General features: G+C 47.7%; 2 protein-coding genes and 1 long non-coding RNA gene across 5 annotated transcripts in view; 2 read left to right on the top strand and 1 right to left on the bottom strand.

Moving 5' to 3' along the window:
- The window catches only part of LOC119453144 (zinc finger protein 425-like), a 204268-nt gene that overhangs the window by 128563 nt on the left and 53222 nt on the right, over positions 1–22483 (top strand). The window contains exons 4-5 of one of the 3 annotated variants that reach the window (XM_049667595.1): positions 7272–7369; positions 9235–9435. The exons of the other annotated variants lie outside the window; for them this stretch is intronic. Of the exons in view, the coding sequence (XP_049523552.1) occupies positions 9249–9435 (187 nt within the window). The 5' untranslated portion in view covers positions 7272–7369; positions 9235–9248. The remainder of the gene's footprint in view (positions 1–7271; positions 7370–9234; positions 9436–22483) is intronic. 3 annotated transcript variants of the gene reach the window in all.
- LOC119453142 (zinc finger protein 709-like) overlaps positions 1–22483 on the top strand; it is a 193547-nt gene that overhangs the window by 125005 nt on the left and 46059 nt on the right. The window contains exon 6 of the mRNA XM_049667594.1: positions 15007–15342. Within this exon, the coding sequence (XP_049523551.1) occupies positions 15007–15342 (336 nt within the window). The remainder of the gene's footprint in view (positions 1–15006; positions 15343–22483) is intronic.
- The window catches only part of LOC125945570 (uncharacterized), a 125197-nt gene that overhangs the window by 66331 nt on the left and 36383 nt on the right, over positions 1–22483 (bottom strand). Inside the window, exon 2 of the long non-coding RNA XR_007467010.1 lies at positions 16689–16733. This is a non-coding gene — a long non-coding RNA (uncharacterized LOC125945570). The remainder of the gene's footprint in view (positions 1–16688; positions 16734–22483) is intronic.

The raw sequence follows: 22483 nt of genomic DNA, 5'->3' as shown, positions 1-22483 counted from the left end.
TAACGAATTTTTACCCTCGACCACCCTAGAGAGATTTAGCCCAAAATTTTGTCATTTTTGCGCGAGCAGCAACCGGAAGCACCTTCTCCGCCGCGATGGAATGCGAAGCGAGCGCACGTGCGCGTGCGTGCGTGTGCGAGGCGGCCCTGCATCCCTCGACCCGGCGATCTTGCCGCCGCGGGCGTCACCTCCCCCCCCTTCATTCAAATCTGATCCTGCCGCTTGCTGCAGCTGGCCTAGCCCCCCAAGCCGGCACTCTCTCCTTTTCCAGCTGATGTTGCCGACGCGCTGGTACACGCTGTGGCACATCAGACTCGATGAGCGCGGACACGCGCTGTCAAACGCTGGCGGCGTGTGGAAGCGCCGCTGGAGAAGCGAGCGAAGTGACCTTCGTGCTGTTGTCAATCGCTTCAACGCAAACTGAGCGCCGAGAACACACAGCACGCAGAAAGCTACGAGCCGCCGACGCACCTACACTACTAGACTGCCGCAACGCAGATCGCCTTCAAGATTCGGCCTGCGCGACCGCGCGCCGCCCCGCTATCCCTCCCCCCTCCCTCCCTCCCTCGCCGGTGCCTCGAGCGCAACGGAAGAAGGCGCGCTTCCTCCCTGCTTTTCTTGTGCGCGCGAGATTTAGACGCGGTCGTCGGCTCCCCTCGCACGTTTTCACTCGCACAAACAGCATACAGCGCGCGGCGACTGCGTTATCGCCCTTGGACTTTAGGGTACGCCCACGCTAGCGGCAAAAACACGCAGCAAAAACGCGCGTCAGAAACGCGCGGCAACGCGTCATGCCGCGCGCGGCAGAAGCGGCAGGAATCGGGGGTCTTGCGGCGTGCCGCGCGAAATGGGTTCTGCGGCAAATGCCGCGTGCCGCGAGATGAAGAACCAATCAAGAGCGACGAGAGTGACGTCACGGAGCCATCACAACCGGAACGCCGCCGGTCCGCGCCGGGTTTTCAATCGACGATCGTCGTCCTTCGCATGTAAACAACGAGCGCTCGCGGTGTTGCTCGCCCGTTCGGAGAGCGCGGGAAATATTATCGCGCTGCCGCGCGGCGAGACGGAGACGCGCGTGCCACGGTGGCCTCGCGGCAAGGCGCTGACGCGCGGCAACTTGCCGCTCGCTGCATGATCGCTGCATGACGCGCGCGTTTTTTATCGCTAGCGTGGCCGTACCCTTATATACGGAATATCTATGAGCGAAAACGAATTTTAGTGCCACAACGCGTCATGGACTCCATCTTTATATAGCAAATACGGATCTCAAGGGCCATACTTTTGCTGGCGGAAACCAAAAATACGTCATAGTTGTCGCCCCCAGCACTTTGGGCGGCCAATGCCATCGTCAAGCCACCAAGCCAAGCGACATGAAAAGTCAAAATGGCCGGCGCGGGGTGGCAGTTCGCAACGTATGATGCGGGAACTGTCCCACAGTTGCAACGCAACAGCGGGGTTACCAATGCATTGAGTTCTATGGGAGCTGTGCCGGGACCGGTCGAAAACGACGTAACAGTCGGGAAAACACAGCCCACGGCAACGTAACAGCGACGTTCTACTGTAACACTATACGACGCTACGACGCCATCGTGACGCTCGCTCTTCGTTTCCGAAGCCTTGCGCTTGTGCGAAACGACACGCGTCCACGCATCCGGTACTTGGTGTGACATTCCGAGGATGAGTGCTTCGACGAAAACGGAAAACGGGTGCGCGTTACAATTGAAGGCGCGTTAGAATCGAGTAAATGCGGTAAAGTTTATTTTTCGAATTTTCGTGCCGAACCTGCATATAACGAAATCCTCTTTATAACGAAGTTTTTCGGGAATTTGTAAATTTCGTTATATCCAGGTTTAACTGTAGCTACAGCTCAAGGTGTTCGGCTAGAAGGAGATGAAGCAATCGAACATATAAGAACAATGATGATAGAAAAATTTAAAGAGCGAAACGTAGCATGTGCTCAATCAGGTGAAGATAGATCGGTTAGTGCAGTGGCTTCACTTGAACAAAGCGAGTGGGAAAGGGCAGAGAAGAGGTTTCCTAGTAGCACGTCAACAGGTCCTGATGGCATCCCAATTATGTTAATAAAGACATTCGGCCAAACTCTAAGAAAGCATTAAGAGAGGTAGTGAGCAAAATGATAATGGACGGTAAAGCCCCCAACGAGTGGTGACTAAGCAGGATGAGCATGAGATGAAGTATAGACCACTTATGGCGTAACCGCTTATAGTGCAGGACCGGATATAGTGCGGTCTTTTCAGACTCCGGTTAATTTTCCCATAGCACTCCATGTATACACATATCGCTTATAGTGCAGTTGTGGGAAACGAAATACCGGTTACAGTGCGGCTGCCAGGGAGTACGGAAGTCAGCGGAGACGGCGAACGTTCCCCTCAAACGGGCGCCCCAAGGAGTGCTCGAGGAAGAAAGAGAGACGAAGTGGAGGAGAAGGGCACGTGGTGCGAACGAACAGCCAGTGAGGCTGAAACCAGAATCTTGAGTGCGAGTCGTGAAATACCACGGCGCGCATAGCGAGCGAGGGTCACGAAATTGCCAACGCCGGCAACGCTCGCTTCACGATAACGTCACGATAACATCAGTAAACGAAACTTCAGGGAGCGGGCGGCGCCGGCACGGCACGGCGAAGGGCGCACGCGGAGACCGTGAAATGTGAGGGAGGAGGGCGGCAGGGAAGCGAATTTCGCCTCGGCAACTCTGCCGCTTCGGTGGCTCCCCTCGCCCTCCCTCGTAGCTCCCTCACTTTCGACTGTCACCGCACGTGCGCGCCCGCCGCCGCCCCAGCCGGCCCGGCGCCAGCTCCCCGAAGTTTCCTTTTCTGCCGTTATCGACCGCAAGCAGGCGTTTGACGGCGTGGGCAGTTTCGTTGGCCGGCCTGGGAAAGCGCCGCTGCTTCCCTCTGCGCCGTAGCCGCAGCGTGCAAAGCCAACACGTGACTAGAAAGTAGAGAAAGCATAAAGGAGAAAGAAGGGTTCGGTTCACTGCCATTTTCTACGCGTGGCTACGGTAGCGTGGCTGAGACGTCGGCACGTACACGCATGTTCCGGCGTAACGCAGAATCGGCGACCTTGCCATTTGAGAGAGGGTGAAATATCCGCCGCGTTTTTTTTTAAATTATTTTTATTTCTTTTTTCTTCTTTTTTGTTTTGTTTTGTTCGCGCGCGACGTTGAGGGGGTCTCCTAAGCTTTTAGTCTATGGCGGTGCCGGAGCAATGCCGGTCGGAGGCGCCGCCGCGTGATTTGGTTCGAATTAACGATATTCGACTGTAAATTGAATGCAAACGTTCTAGCCGCATTCCTCGACTGTCGCGCATACGCGTGGCGGCTCGGTGCACATGTTTTGCATATGTACGGGCCTTGAAAATTGTTGCTTTGGTTATAGTGCGGTACCGCTTATAGTGCGGCCGGATATTCGCGACTCCGGCGACTTACGTTATAAGCGGTCTACTCTATATCAAGGAGAGGGGTCAAAACCGAAATAAACAACTATACCGCCCCATAACAGTGATATCAGTGGTTTACAGGGTGGTGATGCAGATTATAAAGGACAGACTGCAGGCATGGGTGGAGGCTGAGGAGGTGCTGGGGGAACTACAAAATGGGTTCCAGAAACAAAGGAGGTTAGAAGATAATCTGTTCTCATTGACGCAGTGTATTGAAATAGCAGAAAAGGAACACAGGCCCCTATGGCTCGCATTTCTGGATATCTAGGGAGCCTATGACAGCGTAATCCAAAAGAAATTGTGGGACATACTGGGCACTCTAGATGTGGAAGATGGAGTATAAGTAATCTATAAAAGTAACAAGGTGCTTATAAAATGAAAAAAAAAAAAAAAAGGTATCTTGATACAGCAGGGGCTTAGGCAGGGGCACGGAGAAAGAAGTCTTGCTCCGTGGGCAGGGGTGCCCTTTGTCACCTTTGTTGTTCATGCTGTATTTACAAGGATTAGAGAAAAAATTAGGAGCGGGCTTGGCTTCAACCTTTCCTTTTTCAAGCAAGAATGGATTAAACAGTCGATCATTACCAGGACTATAGTGCCTAGAATATACTTACGTAAGTATATTCTAGGCACTATACCAGGACTGATGTATGCGGATGACATTGTACTTATGGCTGACAGCAAGGAAGACTTGCAGAGATTAATGGACATCTGTGGTAAAGAGGGAGATAGCTTAGGTTTGAAGTTTAGTAAAGGAAAATCGGCAGTCATGACTTTTAATGATGATCAGGGCAGCGAGCATAGGATACAGGAGCTAGGTTACGCTGGAGGTGGTGGATAAGTACAAATATCTTGGAGTGTGGATAAACAATGGGGCTGAGTACCTAACGGAACATGAAAAATATGTGACGGCTAAAGGTAGCAGAAATGCAGCTGTGATGAAAAATAGGGCACTGTGGAATTACAATAGGTACGAAGTGGTGAGAGGGATTTGGAAAGGGGTGATGGTCCCTAGTTTGACTTTCGGCAATGCGATCCTGTGCATGAGATCAGAGGTTCGAGCAAGGTTGGAAGTTCGAGGGGTAGGTAGACTGGCTCTGGGAGCACACGGAAATACACCAAATCAGGGGGTACAGGGTGACATGGGATGGACGTCATTCGAGGGCAGGGAAGCCAGCAGCAAGATAGAATTTGAGGAGCGATTGAGAGAAATGGCAGAAAAGCGGTGGGCAAGGAGAGTTTTCAGTTATTTGTACATGAGGAATGTTGATACAAAATGGAGGAAGCTGACCAGAAAACTGTCAATAAAATATTTGGACTGCAAGAGGGGTGCAAACCAGGCAACAGCGGTTAAGAAAAAGGTTAAGGAAACAGAGAGGAGTCTGTGGAAAAGGGGGATGCAGACGAAATCAGCACTGAGAACATACCGAACTTTCAAGCAAGAAATTGCCAAAGAAAATATCTACGATAATTCTAGGGGAAGCTCTTTGTTGTTTGAAGCCAGGACGGGAGTATTGCGGACTAAGATGTACCGAGTCAAGTACCAAAGTTGTGCTGTGCGTGTGGAGAAGAAGAGGAAACGGCTCAACACCTCATACTTTTCTGTAAATTTAAGGGCTTAACCCTACAGTGCAAGGCAACGGGGCTGATTTTTTCAAAGCATTGGGGTTTAGGGACAGCGAAGGCAAAATAGACTTTAAGCGGGTAGAAATAACCAAACAGAGGTTATCTGATTGGTGGATAAAATCAAGGCAGGGGTGAAATTTCACTCACCACAAGGTTAATAGTCATGGCTAGGTGGCGTATGCCACCGCCCGGTTTAAAGGGTTCAGCCTCATCCATCCATCCATCGCTGATGGCCCTACGGAGCGTCGATGCAGTGTGAGCGAGGCTCTTTTTTGTATGCTTTCAATGCGGACAAAGTTTGTCTTTATTCTATGGGACGATTACGTGTTGCTAAGTGGGAGACCACACAGCACACAAGTGACGTGTACAGGGCCAGTATTTCGTATCGATGCCTTTCCGGTAATAATGCCTTTTCGCGCTTATATCGCGCTTTGTCAGTGGCCGGAGCGACGGTCCGCTCGCGTTATCAACGGGATCAGCCAGCCGTGAGCGGTGGATGATAAGACTAGTACAGAATAAGTCATAAGGCATCGCTACAAAATCACGGCCCAGGAGGGAAAATGTTGCGGGGCCACTTGGTTTTGAGACCCGGGAGACAAAACATAATACGCAACGAGACTCGGCGACAACAATTGAAATCTGAAGGCTGAAGTCCAGAGTGCTTGTGAACGTGACTACCAGCACGGGGAGGGGGACGCCGCGCATAGAGTTGGAGGGCTCGGCTGGCGTGCGGGCGCTCGAGAATTTCATTGCGCTGCTTTTAGCGGGGGACAGCTTAAGGTGATTTGAAACGATCCAGTAGACGATAACCGCGAGGTAATCCGAGATCCTGGCTTGTGGTAGGACAGACAAGTGGTGGCGAGGATGGACGTGTCGTCGGCGTACTGCACGATGGGGAAACGGTCATCCTGGGGCATGTCATTAACGTAAATCAGGAACAGGGTTGGCCCGAGGACAGAGCCGTGAGGCACTCCTGACGGCGCGGGTTAGAGTGGGCACCGCAGTAAACACCACGCTGGCTTCGCTCGATCAGGAAGTTAGCCAGCCACCTAAGCATTACCTGCTCTTGCGCTGACACTTATAAAAAATGCCAGCTAGCGCGAAACAGTTGCTGCAGCCTCGGAGACATCACAGATCCACCTATTCGTGCCTTCGACGAGCACTGCTGCAGCTCCTATGCGCTGCCCTTGGTTGAAATAGGGTGCCTCGATGCCCAGCGCCGCCTAGGTTGAAACAATAGAGTGCGCCATTGTTATTAATGTGCAAAAGGCGTGTGTGTATTCGCGATGTAAAGAAAGGTGGCACCTTCCATGTGCACTAAACTGTTAGTGCTGCAAATGCTGTCTCGTGGGTCTTTTCTTTCTCCACCTTTATGAGATGACTATAGATTATGTGTCGCATATGCAGAGTGGTCACGAGATGGTTGTGCTATTGTGCTCAGCAGTGGTCACACACGTGACTGCATTTCTTTCCCTTCCTCACTGCTTGTGCTAACCACACCAGCTGAGGTGTTAGCACTTTCCATTTGTTGCACTTGGATAGGGGCAGTTTCCTGCACTTAAACCTTCTTAACTGCTCTTCTGTGTGAGCTGGGGGGGGGGGGGGGGGGGGTATTCTGTCCATTGAAGTTCTGATTGGCTGGAATGGGTATGCGTCAGAAGGATTCACGGGCTCCCAGCCAATCAGCACTTCATCAGCAAACGACCCCCCCCCCCCCCCCCCCCCCTCCATGGAGTTATGTCATGCTGTGTGTGTGTGGTGAGCAAACACGTAAACACACTCGCTTCCCTGCTGCTGTCACTTACGAGCACTTTCAAAGTTTGAGTGCACGAATCAACTCATTGCTCTATTATACACACGGCCGTACCTTTCGCTGTTCATATATTATGTTTGTAACTTTGCATCCGTGATCGACATTGTAATAACACCAAGCAAGCAGTTGACGCAGGCACTGTGTCTGCCTCAATTTTTATCTTGGCTGTTTTTAGGATATCAGTTGCAAACTACTTAGACCAACTCCATACACTCGTGATGCTTACAGCTAAAAGAACTTTCTTTCCTGATTGTGTGAGGAGCATATGTTTCAATTTTTGGCAGTTACGTGGTGAAGTGCCCTAGGTCCATATCCCTGTCTGTGTGTACAGACATTTGTCTAATGTGTTTTACTTTGCCGTGCTGCTGTCTTTACAGCTTCTGCTGATGTTTGTTGTGCCCATAAAGATCTAGCTTAACTCTGCATCGTTGACAACAAATAGCCGCAAGTGCTGATTGCTGCTGGTTGGCTCTTGGTATGTATATCCATTTGCTCAAGGCATGCTGTTGCTTCTATTACTTACGCTGCTCCAGTAAAGGAGGAGTTAACTAAAGGTGGCTTGAGTGATGTATGATACCCTATCACTATCGTGCTAGACTGGTGGCAAGGCTTGTTCACATATTTAAGCTATTAAGGTTTGCCACCTAATTATTGGAAGTTTCCACAATCTGTTAACCTCGCAAAACACTTATAATATTGTATTGCACTTGATGCGTGGTGCCATCACAAAAGATGCAGTAGAAGAAGAACCCAGAAAACTTGTTTCCAGCTGTCCTGAGACAATAAAATGTAGACAAAGAATTGTGGTGCGAAGTACAACTACCATTCTCAGCTGTGAGGCATTCTTCTATGGGACCACTGTTGTTCACCAACGTCTTTTGCATCAGGGGAACTGTCACTTGCCAATTGCATCCTAAGTGTCCAACGTCTTTTGCATCAGGGGAACTGTCACTTGCCAATTGCATCCTCAGCGTCTGACTTAGTCATAAGTCTGCGCCTGTCTGCACGACACAATGGCTGCGCCATGTGTGATGCGTGTAAATGGTACGCGAAAGCTTTAGTTTAGGTTACTCCTCGTACACAGGGAATGCCAGTCGACTGAAACAAGGACCTAAACTGCCCCAACCACATCAGAAATAGCTTTGCAGGTCAGCAGGCATGCTTGAATGTCTCAGTATTTGCCTGAGTTGTGATGTTGGTATATCGTTGGTATGGTGGTGTATTCTTGCAGCTTCACCACTGGCTCTGGGGTTTGTGTAGCAGTGCGGTGTACTCCGTACATTTCTGGCATGGGCATGTGGCTGCAATGAGAGATTTTCAAGTAGATAGCTTTTTCTATGGCTCTGTCGGTGTTTTTCCGTTGTTAGTTAGAGGTTTGCGAAGGTTAATGTCGAACTCAGCAAGGAAAACCCCCACGTGCTTGCGTTGTAGTGCACGTAACCCCAGGTGGTCAAAATTAATCCGGAGCCCTCCACTACGGCATGCCTCATAATCAGAACTGGTTTTGGCGCATAACACGCCAGAAAGAAGTAAAACATTCGTTCGCTCTCTTTTGTTCTTTTGTTCATTCACTGGTTCGTTCGTTTCGCCTATTTGCTTACACTGACAATCATCGTCTATCATTTCCGCACAATTTCTTTAACAATTTGCTCAAGAAAGGGCCTGCAACCTTACCAACAAAAGCTTAGGGCTTGCATTCTTGTTTGCTAAGAATGTGGAAACTTCAGAGGTCAGAATGCATCTTTGATATAGTTTTGTCTCTCTGCTCTTGTTGCAGCAAACCATTTCTCGTTCTATGTTCATAACATGGGGTTTTATTAATCATTTATTAAGCTATCTCTTTTTTATTGCAGTTAAATGTCTGAAGTCTCCCATCACCTATTGTAAGCAGGGATTATGACATAATGAGTCCGGCTGATATCAACACAGCATAGCCTAGGACAACAACAGTTTGATTCATTTTGGCATCAACTGGCACAAGATATGGGGCGACTGGGATCCTCCAGTGGACATTACATATGCTAATGGCGATGACCTTAGGATCTTGCAATCACTTAGCATTAGTTAGACTCCACCAATAGCTTTAAAATGTATGAGATGAAAAAAAACTTGGAGATACGTTCTGCTGTCGTAAACCTTGCACTGAAAAAGCTTGCCCTACTTTCTAGTATTCAGTGTGGATTGTCCCTTGTAGCCTTTAAGAATACTGAACCGAAAGGGTGTTGTTGTGTTCTACGGCTATGCAGTGTAAGGTGCCCCGGCATTTATTCTATTGTTGGATTTACCTCTTGTTCTGGATGCTGTAACAGGACTGCAATTGCTCCAATTATTTTTCGGCAGGCCTCACAAGTGCGATGAGCCTAGCTGAAAGTATCGCTGCCAAGATGGCATGCCACACCCATTCTAAAGGTCAGGAGGAGGTTGGCACGCAGTGCAGCTTGCCTCTGGCTGACAAGTCTGTTGGGTGCTCCTTCAAAGCAGCCAGCAAGTCTATGAGCGTGCAGACAACAGAGACTGTGGATCAGTCAAGCTCCACCTCAGGTGGGTAGTGACTGGCACTTCTCTTACATTTGCTTGCTTGTGTGAGTTTGTGGTAAATAGCCATGGGGGGGGGGGGGGTCTGCCTAGCTTGGTACGACCTGTTAAAATGTGTATGACATTCTGCTGCCGAGGACATATTAGCTGGTTTGTGATTCTTGTCTGCATTCTGATTGGGGCAAAATGCAAAAACCCTGCTCTACTCAGCACATTGAAGCACCTTAGGTTGCAGAGCTTAGTCCAGAGCCCTCTTGCCCTGGTGCTGTTGTAGCCCTTGTGTGGCTTTAGGATAACGTTAAACCCAGTGAGCCTCTTAGTTATGCCTAAACCAGTATATTAATGTAAAAATGTGGATATAGATCAATGCTGAATGTAACTGGACCACTGTGTTTCAGGGGAATGAAATACAAACAGAATTCTTTAATGCCATTAACTACAAAACATACTATGTGTTTTATCAATATGCTTAGTCATTGAGAGAGGCGAGAACTGCATGGGAACTGTCAGAATTCTTGTTCTGGGACAGCTTTGAGTCACGACGTCCCACAGCACATGTCTAAGCAGCTCTAGACAGGCGCAACACTGTCATTAGGCAATGAGCAGCATGTACCGGGCATCTGAGGTACACGCCAGCTATCACTTCAGCCGACCTGTAGGCATCTTCAAGTGATTGCTGGTCGTACACTCGTTTTGATCCTCTCCTGTCGATAGCAGCTTCAGATTTTTTGCTCAGTGTTTGCAGACCACAGTGGCTGACAAGACATCTTCCGTACCACCGATTTATCCCAGAAGATAGTTGTTGTTCTGCTGCGCTCCTGTTACAATGTGCGAAAACCTTTTGCTAATGTGAAAGGTCAAGCCTTTCCACTTCGAGAAGTGAGACACTAGTGAGCGAATTTCATTGCCTTTGCAATGAGTTAAATCTGCTGTTATCAGTAGAACTTGTGCACGGTGTTTGCAGAGAAATTCCACCATGGTGTCTTCAAGGTCACTGTCAACAGGGTAGCCGTTGTGCAACAAAGCTTCCAGTGAAAATTGACAGTTACACTGTTAGTATTTCTATTCACAGAAACCAAACGGTGCACTGCGACAATCCTGCTACACGCTTCCACCTATTTTATCACATTGTTTGCAAAGGCTGTAATAAAGTCAAGCCCGAAGATGTTCTTTTTGCATTCCTAGCAGTATTAACATGTTTGCACAGAGTTTGCAGTGTTGGCGTGTTGGCCACAGTAAGGATAAAAAGTGATGACGCTTTCTCCGTTAAACAACTGCAAACAAGAAAACTTTTTTTTAGGGGGTTCACAGTATGCATGGCAAATGCAGGAAGACTGTGCTAGAGGTATTTTGCAACAACTGACCAAGGCCCAGCCTCTTCTTGGTAATTCAGGCACTTGCAGTTGCAGCATCATATTTCCAAAATGGTTTACGTGATGTTTACTGGCACTAAGTGGAATTCAGATATGTTCTTTGTCACAGCGTAATAAAACAGTCAAACTTCAATAATTCGAACACGCTTAATTCGAACTTCCAGTTTTTTCGAACTGACGCTGTGGTCCTGTCAAGATATGTGTATTCCAATGGGCAAAAACGCTCGGTAAATTGATCGAGAAAGCATAAGCGACGGTTAATTAGAACATACCACGCACCAACAATTATCTCAGCAGCGCGCCAGATCACACAGCAGTGCCTCCGACCGCCATTGCTCTGGCATCGCCATAGAGTAAAAGCTTAGGAGAGACCCCTCAACACCGTGCGCGAACCCCCCGCAAAAAAAAAGGAAGAAAAAAAAATGCGGCATAAATTTCACCCTATCTCAAATGGCAAGGTCGACGTTTCTGCGTTGCGCCAGCACACATGTGTACGTGCCGACGTCTCAGTCACGAGGAGCAACTGGTAGTGAACCCTACTCCTTTATGCTTCCTCTATTTTCTTATAACGTGTTGACCTTGCACGTTGCGGCTGTGGCGCAGAGGGAAGCAGCGGCGGTGTCCCCGTCTGGCCAACAAAACTGTCCATGTTGGCAAATGCCCGCTTCTCAATAACGGCAGAAAACGAAACTTCAGGCAGCTGGCGCTGAGCCGGCTGGTCCAGCAGCACCGGGCAGGTGGGCGCGCAGGATGACAGTCAAAGGTGAGGGAGCTACGAGGGTGTTGAGAAGGAGGGCGAGGGTAGCCACCGAAGTGGCGGGGTTGCTGAGGACAAATCCGTTTCCCTGCCGCCTTCCTCCCTCACATTCCACGGTCTCCGTGTGTGCCCTTCGCAGTGCCGGCGCCAGCCGCTTCCTGAAGTTCCGTTTTCTGCCATTATTGGGAAGTGGAAGTGTTGGCCGGCGTGGGCAGTTTTGTGGCCCTTGCACGCTGCGATATTTCACAACTCGCACTGTTCGTGCATCGTGCTATAGTGCACTAAAAATTAAAAAATACGTCCTTCTTTTAATTCAAACAGATTTTTGGGCCACTTTGAGTTCGAATTATTGAGATTTGACTGTAATGTAGTTGCTGACTGATTTTTTTGGACACCTGATTTTCTAGACCTGTCCAAATATTCGGACTCTGCCATGGTATCGCAATGCGCTCCACAGACTCAATTTATAACAGCCCAAATTTTGCATGTTTCAAACTCTTCTCATTTGATTTTGCAGACTTTTTCTCTCAATCGCAAGTCAAGAGCTACCGAAAATGTCAACATCGACACCATGTGGGTTTTCTGCAGCCTCAAACCCTTGTTACGCATCTCGCATGTCATTTCAGAGCTTCTATTTCCGGTACAGCCTCGACAGCAGCCACCGCTTGCTCCGCCCTCCCATGAGGCTTCACGTTGTCGTTGCTGTCGACACTTGTCAGTCGTATATGGTCAGTTGTACACTCAGCCACAAAATATTGCGGGGCTCACGACTGCGTGGTGAAACGGCCCTCCACACCTTCTGGCGGCCCATCCCGATTGTGGAGACCAACCCTTGCACGCCAGTGTGTCCCTCTGTGACTACAAGCATGCATGTTTCCGCGCTTCCTCCTTGTGCGCTGGCGATATCCGAGTGTAGCCGCGAGATGACCCTCTTTCGATTGGCACTGTGGCGGCTTCAACAGGCAAAACTATGTGAAGCGTGAGCTGGCCCATGCCGCATACAGCGACGCTAGGCTCAGTTCAACAAGCGATCATACCAGATGGCACTGACACCATCTTCGTCGTCCGCCTCCACTTCGATAAAGGCTTCGAAGCGAGTAAATTGTAGCAGTTTGATGATAGAATGTAAGGCCACCATTATCTGGCAAGTGCAAAGTGGCTGATTGCAATCGGACGTCACAAAGGAAGTTGAAATCTCGAAGCAGTCTCTATTAGACTCCCTAAAAAGCAAGGTGTAGATTTTAGATGCCACCGATAAATCTGCTGGATCCCGACAGAAGGATGTCTGCCAAGGTGCCCACCCAAAACTTGAGGGAGTCTTTCTGATGTGGCTGGAAGCAATGATTGCCAAGCAAGTGCCAGTGTCCGGTGATGATTTAAATCAAAAGGCAGAAATTCTGGCGCTTCAGATGAACATTGGGGATTTTAAGTTTAGTGATGGCTGGGTCCGAAATGTAACAAAAAAGAAACAATCTAATCTTTAAGAATATGAGCAGTAAAAATGTCCCATATAAGAAATTTGCATGCCAGCGAATCATAAGTTTTGCAAATGCCAAATATGCTCTTCAAACCTCCAGTGCTGATTGAGGATCAGAGAGCAAGCTGGGTTGAAGCTTTTTAACACTGTCCTCTAAGGTCGTAGAAATCCGTAAAAAATTTCAAACAGTCCAGATTCTTTCACTTCGTCATTTTTTACTATTCTGAAAAATAATTTATGCGGGTGGACTTCACCAGCAGTCGTGAAGCATTCAGATGCAGAAATATTGAGTAAATCAAAAAGGACCACTAGGCGTCATTTGTTCCATTATACCTGAAATCACCCTCAAGACATCCCGAATAAAAAAAAAGGAAGCTCATGATTAACTTTAGTATCGGTTCTTCTTGTGCATTTCATAATGCAGTCGAACCCACTTATAACAATACCAGTTCTAACAGTATAGTCAACCTTTGTATGTTTTCTGTCGTGAAATAACCCGCTTGCTACAATGCCCCCAGGCTCCATTATCGGTTATAACGTTGTAGTCTGGCCACTGGGTGTCCATGCCGAAAGGAAATGGAATGCGAAATCTTTGAAAAAAGAAGAAAAAAAATTTGAGCTGCCACACGCCGCCGCGCTGTTTTCCAGCCTTCACCGCATTGCCAGCCTCGCGCAACTCTCTGACGTCACCCTTCCACCGCTCCTAAAAAGAATGGACGGTGCCCATAGCTCTACACCGCACCATCCTCGGAAACACAAATGGGTCGTGCCAACTTCACTGATCGAGCTGCGCTTCTCTGAGATTGCGCGCTGGCCCGTCATACCGCGCAGTTGTGCCAACTGTTTAAGGCGCTCAGGTTTGTCTTTGTGTCTCGCGTTGAAGTTGTTCCTGGCCATGTGGTTTGTCAGCTTTGTTTGACTCACCGCCGAAACGGAAGATGCTGTTCTGCCCGCTAATCATCAACAATGATTAGCGGGCAGATTAGTGACAGCCTCGGCTTGTTACACGTGATCGGAGTGTGGGCCAAGTAGAGTTGAACAGTAAGAGTCAACACAATCAGCAGCCAGATGGAGAAAGATGGTGGAGGGGCACTGGCCTCCCCATCATTATAGTTTTCTTGCAACAGCCTTGCCATTCCTTTATTTTGATTTTTTTTTCATGCAGCCCGGTTTTAACAATGGAATTTTCTTGGCAGTTGAATATAGTTATAAGGGGGTTCAGCTGTACTACTTTTGTTTCATTTGTGCAGCATCGAGGCCTTCTATTTCCACATCAACAACCAGTGGGGACAATTCACAGCAGGGATGCCTCCACCTAGATCATCTCTGTGACTATGAGGTTGATAAACAGTTTCGTCCGGAAGCACATGCCAAGGTCCATACTGGCGAGCACCTGGTTAAGTGCCATTTCTGCTCTAAGAGCTTCTCAAGTAGGGACATGAAGAGGCACTTGCGCACCCACACGGGTGAGCGGCCATTTCAGTGTCCTTCATGCCTTCAGAGCTTCACACGAAAAGCCCACTTGAAAGACCACCTGCACACCCACACAAATGAAAAGCCATTTCAGTGCCCTTCATGCCTTCACAGCTTCTCACGAAAAGCCTCCTTGAAACGCCACTTGCACACCCACAAAGGTGAGAATCCATTTCAATGCCCTTCGTGCCCTCTGACCTTCTCACAAACGACCCACCTGAAAGACCACCTGCGCACCCACACAGGCGAGAAGCCGTTTCAATGCGCTTCATGCGTTCAGAGCTTCTCACGAAAGTGCCATCTGAAAGAGCACCTGCGCACCCACACAGGTGAGAAGTCATTTCAGTGCCCTTCATGCCCTCAAAGCTTCTCGTGCAAGTCCGGCATGAATAGACACCTACGAACCCACACAGACAAGCCGATGTTACAGTGCCCTTCGTGCACTGAGCGCTTCTCACGAAAGGCCCACCTGAAAATGCACCTGTGCACCCACACAGGTGAGAAGCCATTTCAGTGCCCTGCATGCCCTCAAAGGTTCTCAGATAGGTCCAGCATGAATGACCACTTGCACATCCACGCAGGGGAGGAGCCATTTCAATGCCCTTCATGTGCTCGACGCTTCTGGCGTAAGGCTACCATGAAATACCACCTGCGCACCCACACAGGCGAGAAACTATTTCAGTGCCCTTCGTGCCCTCAAACCTTCTCGCATAAGTCCAGCATGAAAGATCACCTGCGCACCCACACAGGTGAGAAGCCATGGCAGTGCCCTTCATGCCTTCGGAGCTTCTCACGAAAGCCCGAACTGAAAATCCACCTGCTCACCCACACAGGTGAGAAGCCATGGCAGTGCCCTTCATGCGCTAAACGCTTCTGGCATAAGTCCACTATGAAAGACCACTTGCGCACCCACACAGGTGAGAAGCCATGGCAGTGCCCTTCATGCGCTAAACGCTTCTGCCATAAGTCCACTATGAAAGACCACTTGCGCACCCACACTGGTGAGAAGCCATGGCAGTGCCCTTCCTGCCCTCAAAGATTCATCCAAAAGTCCGGCATGAAAGACCACCTGCGCACCCACACAGGCGAGAAGCCATTTAAGTGCCCTTCTTGCCCTAGGGTCTTCTCGCGCAAGTTGAGCCTGACAGAACACCTGCACACCCACACTGGCGAGAAGCCGTTTGAATGCCCTTCATGCCTTCAGAGCTTCTCACGAAAGGCCCAGCTGAAAACCCACCTGCGCATCCACAAAGGTGAGAAGTCATGGCAGTGCCCTTCATGCCCCCAAAAGTTCTCGGATAAGTCCAGCATGAGAGACCACCGGCGCACCCACGCAGGGGAGAAGAGATTTCAGTGCCCTTCATGCCTTCGGAGCTTCTCACGAAAGACCAATCTGAAAACCCATCTGCGCACCCACACCGGCGAGAAGCCATTTCAGTGCCCTTCATGCCCTCAAAGCTTCGCTCGCAAGTACCACTTGAATAGACACCTGCAAACCCACACAGACTAGAAGCCATTTTAGCGCCCTTCATGTCTGCGGAGCTTCTCATGAAAGAAGCGCCTGATAAGCCATGTGGGTACCCACACAGGTGAGAAGCCATGATGGCGCCCTTCATGCCCTCAATGTTTCTCTTATAAGTCCAGTATGAAGAAACACCTGTGAACCTACACAGAGACGAGAAGCCATTTCAATACCAACATGCTCTCGGTGCTTCTCACGCAAGTCCAGCATGAAGGCACACCTTCACACCCACACGGGCGAGAATCCATTTCAATGCCCTTCATGCACTCAGAAATTCTCACTGAAGAGTGCCAGGAAGCAACACCGAAGCTTTTGTACAGGTGACCGACCATACCGTCGCACTGTCTGCTGCAAATTTTTTGTGTGGGCTGATTACTTGAGCAGACATACGAGAACACTGCACCATGGTACTGTAGAGTAGGTCAATAGGCAAGTTGAACTACTTCAATTTTCAATTAAAAATCTATAGACATGGAGCGTGCTAGAGGGTGTTGTGCTACATCAGGTAGCACAAGTGTCCTCATATGCTCTTAACTGACGCAGCAAGCGTCATTTGTTAGTTTAAAGCAGGAACTTGGACGGGGAAAAGTTTGGCACGGGACTCGCTGTCTTTTGAAAGCAAGGTCAGAGGAGACAGGCCAATGCAAGATATCCAACTGTGGTGGTGTCACACATGTGATGTAAAGCAAATGAAATGTACACCTATGGTTCACACATGATGAGAGCTGTCTATAAAAATAAAAAATGGAGCGTTAGGTGACTTTGGGTGAAGCCCACTTCCAGTTTGCATACTGGGGTTTTCCCCCTATTGCTGAAAAACCTACGCAAAATATTTCTCTTTTTGTTGATTATGCTTATTCTTGGTGTTCTTTGCAGATTTAGATGGAAAATAAAACTTTTTTCTGGGTTTTTATATGTTTCGTCATTGGAATTAATGTGGTGACGGGAAACCGAAATGAAATCGAGTAGGTGGGTGATGCCGAAATACGATGCCGCAACAGCGAAACATAACCCTCATTTCACGCCACCTGCAGGAGAGAAAAGTAGTGCAGTTGGATTATTGCCTATTAAATGTGTGCATTAGGCTTGCAATGACACTATGCCATGGTGCTGTGAAACGTATAGGTGAACATGCTTATCGCAATAGTGTTGGCTGCAATGGCTGTGGATGCAACGTGCGACGACCAACAAGATTTGCTGGTTTCAGAATAGGAAACTATGTGTGTGCCATTATTTTCACTTGGTACAGGTGGATGCGTGCAGTGGCGGGAACAGCCATGGCGAGTGCCTACTGCTCTCGATCGTGTGGACCTCGCACATTTTCTTGTTCACATAAGATCTAGCGGCCACAGCCCATTTGCTGTTTGGCGATTTACTGAACACTGGTGGTGAAAGATCCTAACTTCCGGGAAGGTATGAAAGGGACCCTGGAAGGATTTTGACAATATTGTACAAAAGCACCGAGTCGTTAGGGTAGGTCCTTCAGATCATTAAGTGATACATTTAAGCGCTCCGCATAATGCGTGTAACTTATTATAATGCGGGTGTGCATATAGCAATTTTTGAGACCAAATCAAATACGAATTGAATGGTGTTACAATCAAAATTTAATATTGATTTGTTGCTGATTGCAAAACCCACTGAGAGCACCACAAGTTGGTGCAGTGTGCTACAAGATGGCGCCAGCTGCTTCGTGTCCGTGTCGCCGGCGATCGTGCAAGCGTCATTAGAAGAGAAAAGGGGGAAAAAAAGACCATAGCAAAAATCGAACTGCATTCTCTCTCTCGGAGAGTGCGAAATGCTCTGTGCAAGCGGCAGTAGGTGTGCCAACAAAGCTCAAAGCTGTGTCACTTGAGAAGTTGCAAATTTTGCAGAGCTCAAAGAAATACGAGCGCGTGCACTCAATGATATCTATGATTCCGATAACTGGGAGCACCACAATCGTGAAGGCTAGAACCAGTGGCCATGCCAATCAATGGAAAAGGCGCGCTTTGCGCACTAGGGCAGAACCCCTCATGGGTGAAACCAACATGGCGGAAGCCACTGACATTACCGAACTCAGGGAGCATGTCACTTCTGACAACGAAATAGGTGGTGCTTCGATGGAGGAGTTTCTGATTGCAGATAGTGCTGCGTCGTTCTGTGAAGAGATCTCCGACGGGCAATTGTCGCAACAGGTGGCGCCATTGTGCGATGAAGGCAACGACAGCAGCGGCAGTGACGACGAGATTGCCAATGGGCCATCTTTGACACCGACCCTGATGTTCACTCAAAGTACCCTGTCATCGATCGACTCGCTCATTGATTTCATGCACACTAAATTATAGCCACCGGTCTTCGCGCAGTAGCTGGACACGATGCACAGCACAGTTCTGAACCTGAAACTTCGGCGAAAGCAAGTGAAGATTTCTAACTATTTCAGAGCGCCTAACGCTTGACATGCTGTTTAGAGGTATAAACAAACATTTTATTTTTCACAGCCTACTTTCTACGACGTTCATATTTTATTGCAAGTGCCAAACTTCGTTTCCGAGCTACATGGGTATGTTTGGGAGGTTTATTTTACAGCAGTCCAGATATAGCAATGGTCAGTTATAACAATTGGAATTTTCGTTCTTGATATCATTATAAGTGGACCGCACTGTAGGTTCCTGTCATACAAAAAATTATCTGAAAAAAAAAATTACTAACTACCAGTGCCTTATAAGCTCTCCTGACGCTGCTTGAGATAAAGTGAACAAAGTACCTCCTGCTGGCAAAAAGCAGCAGCGGGTCTTGGCCGTATCCAATGTTGAATGGTTGCCCACTTATCACAAGCATAGTAGAGGTGCTGATCGAATTTTTTAACATGATTTTGGAAATAGTAATGCGGAAAACGTGGAAAAACGTAATAATATTACCGTTCCCAAAAGCTGGAAAACTCCCAACATCGTCCAGCAGCTACTGCCGTATCGCTCTCACTGGCTGTCAAACAGACAGACAAGGAACTTTATTGATGGTCCTGAGGGGCACTGATGCCCCCCTTTTCAGGGAGGTGATGAAGCTGCGGGCCGCTCCCACGTTGGAACAGGAAAAGCAAACCTCACCGCGGCATTGTGGGTTGTCTGGACAGCCCATATGTGACGTGAAAGCTCGGAGCTCCGTAGCGCAGAGCTCCACTCTTCTTCGGTGCAGCTATGCAGGCCTCTCTGTAACAAGGGGCATTCTCAGAGCATGTGTTCTAAATTACTTCTCTGTTTGACAAAATCCTATGAAAGTGTTCTGAAGGCCATACACAAAACCTGTTAGACAATCATCAGTGTGGGTATAAAAAGGGTTCAACAACTGATCACCTTGTTTGATTAGGACATGAAATATGCAGTGACATTGTGCACAAACAACACTGTCTCTCAATTTTCTTTGACTTGGATAAAGCCTTCGGTGCTACATGTATATTAGGTATATTCCAAGATTATTGAGGGATTTGTGGCAAGATGTTGGGGTGTCCAGCGGACTTTATGTCCAATCGAACATTTCAGGTGCGTCTGGGGACAGTGCTTTCACGCATATTCGTCCAGGAAAACGGCATGCCGCAGGGTTGTATTCTACGTACAACACCGTATGTGGTGAAAATGAACTCCAGATACCGAAGTATGCCATCTTATATAATGCATTCTTTAGACGTTGAGGATCTCCAAGTTGCGTGCTGCCATTGCACATGCTAACTTGCGAACAATTCAAATCACTTTAAATCAGTTGACACAGTGGGCAAATAAAAATGTCTTTCGTTTCTCCTCTGAAAAACTGCTGCTGTGGCTTTTTCGCCAAAAAGGGGCTTACAACCGGACCATATCTTGATGAAGCCATACTGCCAATCAAACAAGACCACAAGTGTTCAGGGGTTTTATTCGATAAGAAGCTGAACTTCCTAGCGCACATAAATAGTTCGAAGGTTAACGCAAGCAAGGCACTTAATGTTCTCTAAGTCCTGCCCGAAAGCACTGGGGCTCTTACCGCAAATGTCTTCTGTGTATCTGTCGTTGCTTAGTACGCAGTAAAACTCTGGTTGCATAATTTATGGCTCATCCAGACAGTCGTACCTCCGGCGATTGGATCCAGTTGAAAGTCAAGGGCTACTCCTAGCAAGCAGTGCCTAATGGACATCGCCTATTCCCAGTTTGTACTTTGAGAGTAAAGAGCCGTCCTTAGAACTTAGAAAAATGCAACACATGCTTGCCTATGTTCTCAAAGTTCGATCGTCGCCGGAGCACATTTGCAATAGCATTATCACCCACTGCGGTACACGGTTATGCTAAGCCAACAAACCACATGCTATTAGACCTCGTAATTTGGTACAAGGAAAAATGGCGCACATATGATGTCCCTAATAAAGCACTTTTTGTGTTACTAACAGTCCAACCAGATTACGATGTTGGAGCGACTTTACACAGTACCTTGATTTTTCGTTAACACACTTATCCTATTAAGGCCCAAGTGACGCCTACCAATTACATTTTGTAGATTTTCTTATGTGAGATTATATTTTCACACTGTAAATATAGTGTAAATGTTTCGTGAGTGGCGCTTTATTCTTAGAACCGCTACAATAGGGTACTTTACAAAGTATGCTGGGCCATTGTGAGAGCATAACCTGATGACCTGATGTAGGTCAACAAATGTCCATGCTATATTTTATAGCTTCCAAAAACAATAAGGCTTGCAGCGAAGAGTCAAACGAAACTTTGTGCATGCTCGCATAACCTTCTGATAGCAAAATGAGCATTTTAGTTCGAAAATATTTTTTGCTGGGATGTGTTTATAAAAAAATTTTGAAGTGTGTAGCATGGTTTCAACAAGTAGCAAGGTTCATCAAGGGAAGGACTTTGGTTTCGCTTCCAGAGGCACTTACGATAAAAATATATTATTTATTCAGATCTAGACATGATATTTTACTTTCAATGCAGGCATTCAAGACTAAAGCATTCAGTATTTGGTTCAGTGGTAGTTGAAACATTCAGCAGAATGGTGGTATCTCCTCCATTAACATCCTGTTAAGTGTTTCTCACTGTATATATCATAATAAACACCCAGCACCTGGAGTAGCTGTCAGCCAGGCTAACAACTCCAGCATATCATTAAAGCATGTTTCTCTCTCTCCTCCAATAACAGTCGGTTCTTGCATTACAGTCGTGTTGTATGATTTGCTCAGCAACATTTTCGTAAGAATTTTCTGACCTTTCAATGGATGTCTGGTTCCCGAATGTGGTTTGCCCTATTTTCATTGCATAACTCGTCTCAATTGGCAGTGGAATGTAAATCGCCTTTGTTGTTTTTTGTTTCCTCCCACCTATTTTACAAGCTGTAATAAAATCCTGCATGAATTATGTCTCTTTAAATAATGTTCACATGATATCAAAATTGATTCTTGTTTATCTAAAGTCACTATAACACTGCTCGCTACTTTGACTGAGAAGGTAAGAGTGTCATCTTTCTCGGTAGCAAGAAAGGAACCAGGAGGAATAACAGCAATGTTGATGTTATCCTTAATATATTTTTACCTGCAATGGTCTCTGAAGTTTTTGTGGTCAGCAAAAAATATTTTGTCGTAATGCAGGTACAAGAAACCATCGTGTGTGCTTCAAAAACAAACACACGCCCCTCTAGCATACACGAGGCCCAGCGTACATTACCAAGTACACCTACATTAATTTTATTGCAACGCTATAAATAGGCATTGTATATGAAATGTTATGCATTCATCATTTACGTCATTAATTTCTAAAACTTCCACACAAACCTCAGCTTCGAGAAGCATATGCTATGCTTGACAAAAAAATTAAGATGCATGTACAGCAGTACCCACAACCTGGGCAGCACAAACAGGCTGGCCCAAGCACGGCAATATCATGGCAAACACCGGCACCAATATAGTCCTGGTACCGGCAGCGCTACTGGTGTCAGCTGTGGCCCATTGTGGGCATGCCACTAAAGGGTCTATTCCGGCCAGTGAGTGGAAGCGCCAATACAGACTGTCGTTCTAGTGTCCCACCTTGCCTACTGGCTGCATCGATAATGGTCAGTAGCCGGCTCTGCCGCATTTAGCCAATTTAGCATACCGCCACGCCCACTGGCATGGCGATATTGGCAGATTGTGATGTTTGTGGACCAATGCCGTTATTTCCTACGATTTTAAATTTTGCAAATTTTGTACAGTAGTGCAATGCAGCTTGCCTTGATCTACTATAATATCACCAAATAATGATGCATAGTTTCTTTATTGGTCTTAAAATAGGTTGATACAGATTGTTGCTCGTATCCCCTCTCCTGTGGGCTACCTACGAAAGCTGTGTTTATGATGGCACTGGGGGTTGATGCTGGGCTCACAGAAGAGGCACTTAGAAGATGCTGAATGGGTTTAGCCGCTTCGGCGTTACGCCGCCTTCTGCTATTACCATAGTCAATGTCGCCAGGCA

The sequence above is a fragment of the Dermacentor silvarum genome, chromosome 5 (assembly GCF_013339745.2).
Source record: "Dermacentor silvarum isolate Dsil-2018 chromosome 5, BIME_Dsil_1.4, whole genome shotgun sequence".
NCBI lineage: Eukaryota > Metazoa > Arthropoda > Arachnida > Ixodida > Ixodidae > Dermacentor > Dermacentor silvarum.
This window is presented reverse-complemented; position numbering and strand designations above follow the sequence as displayed.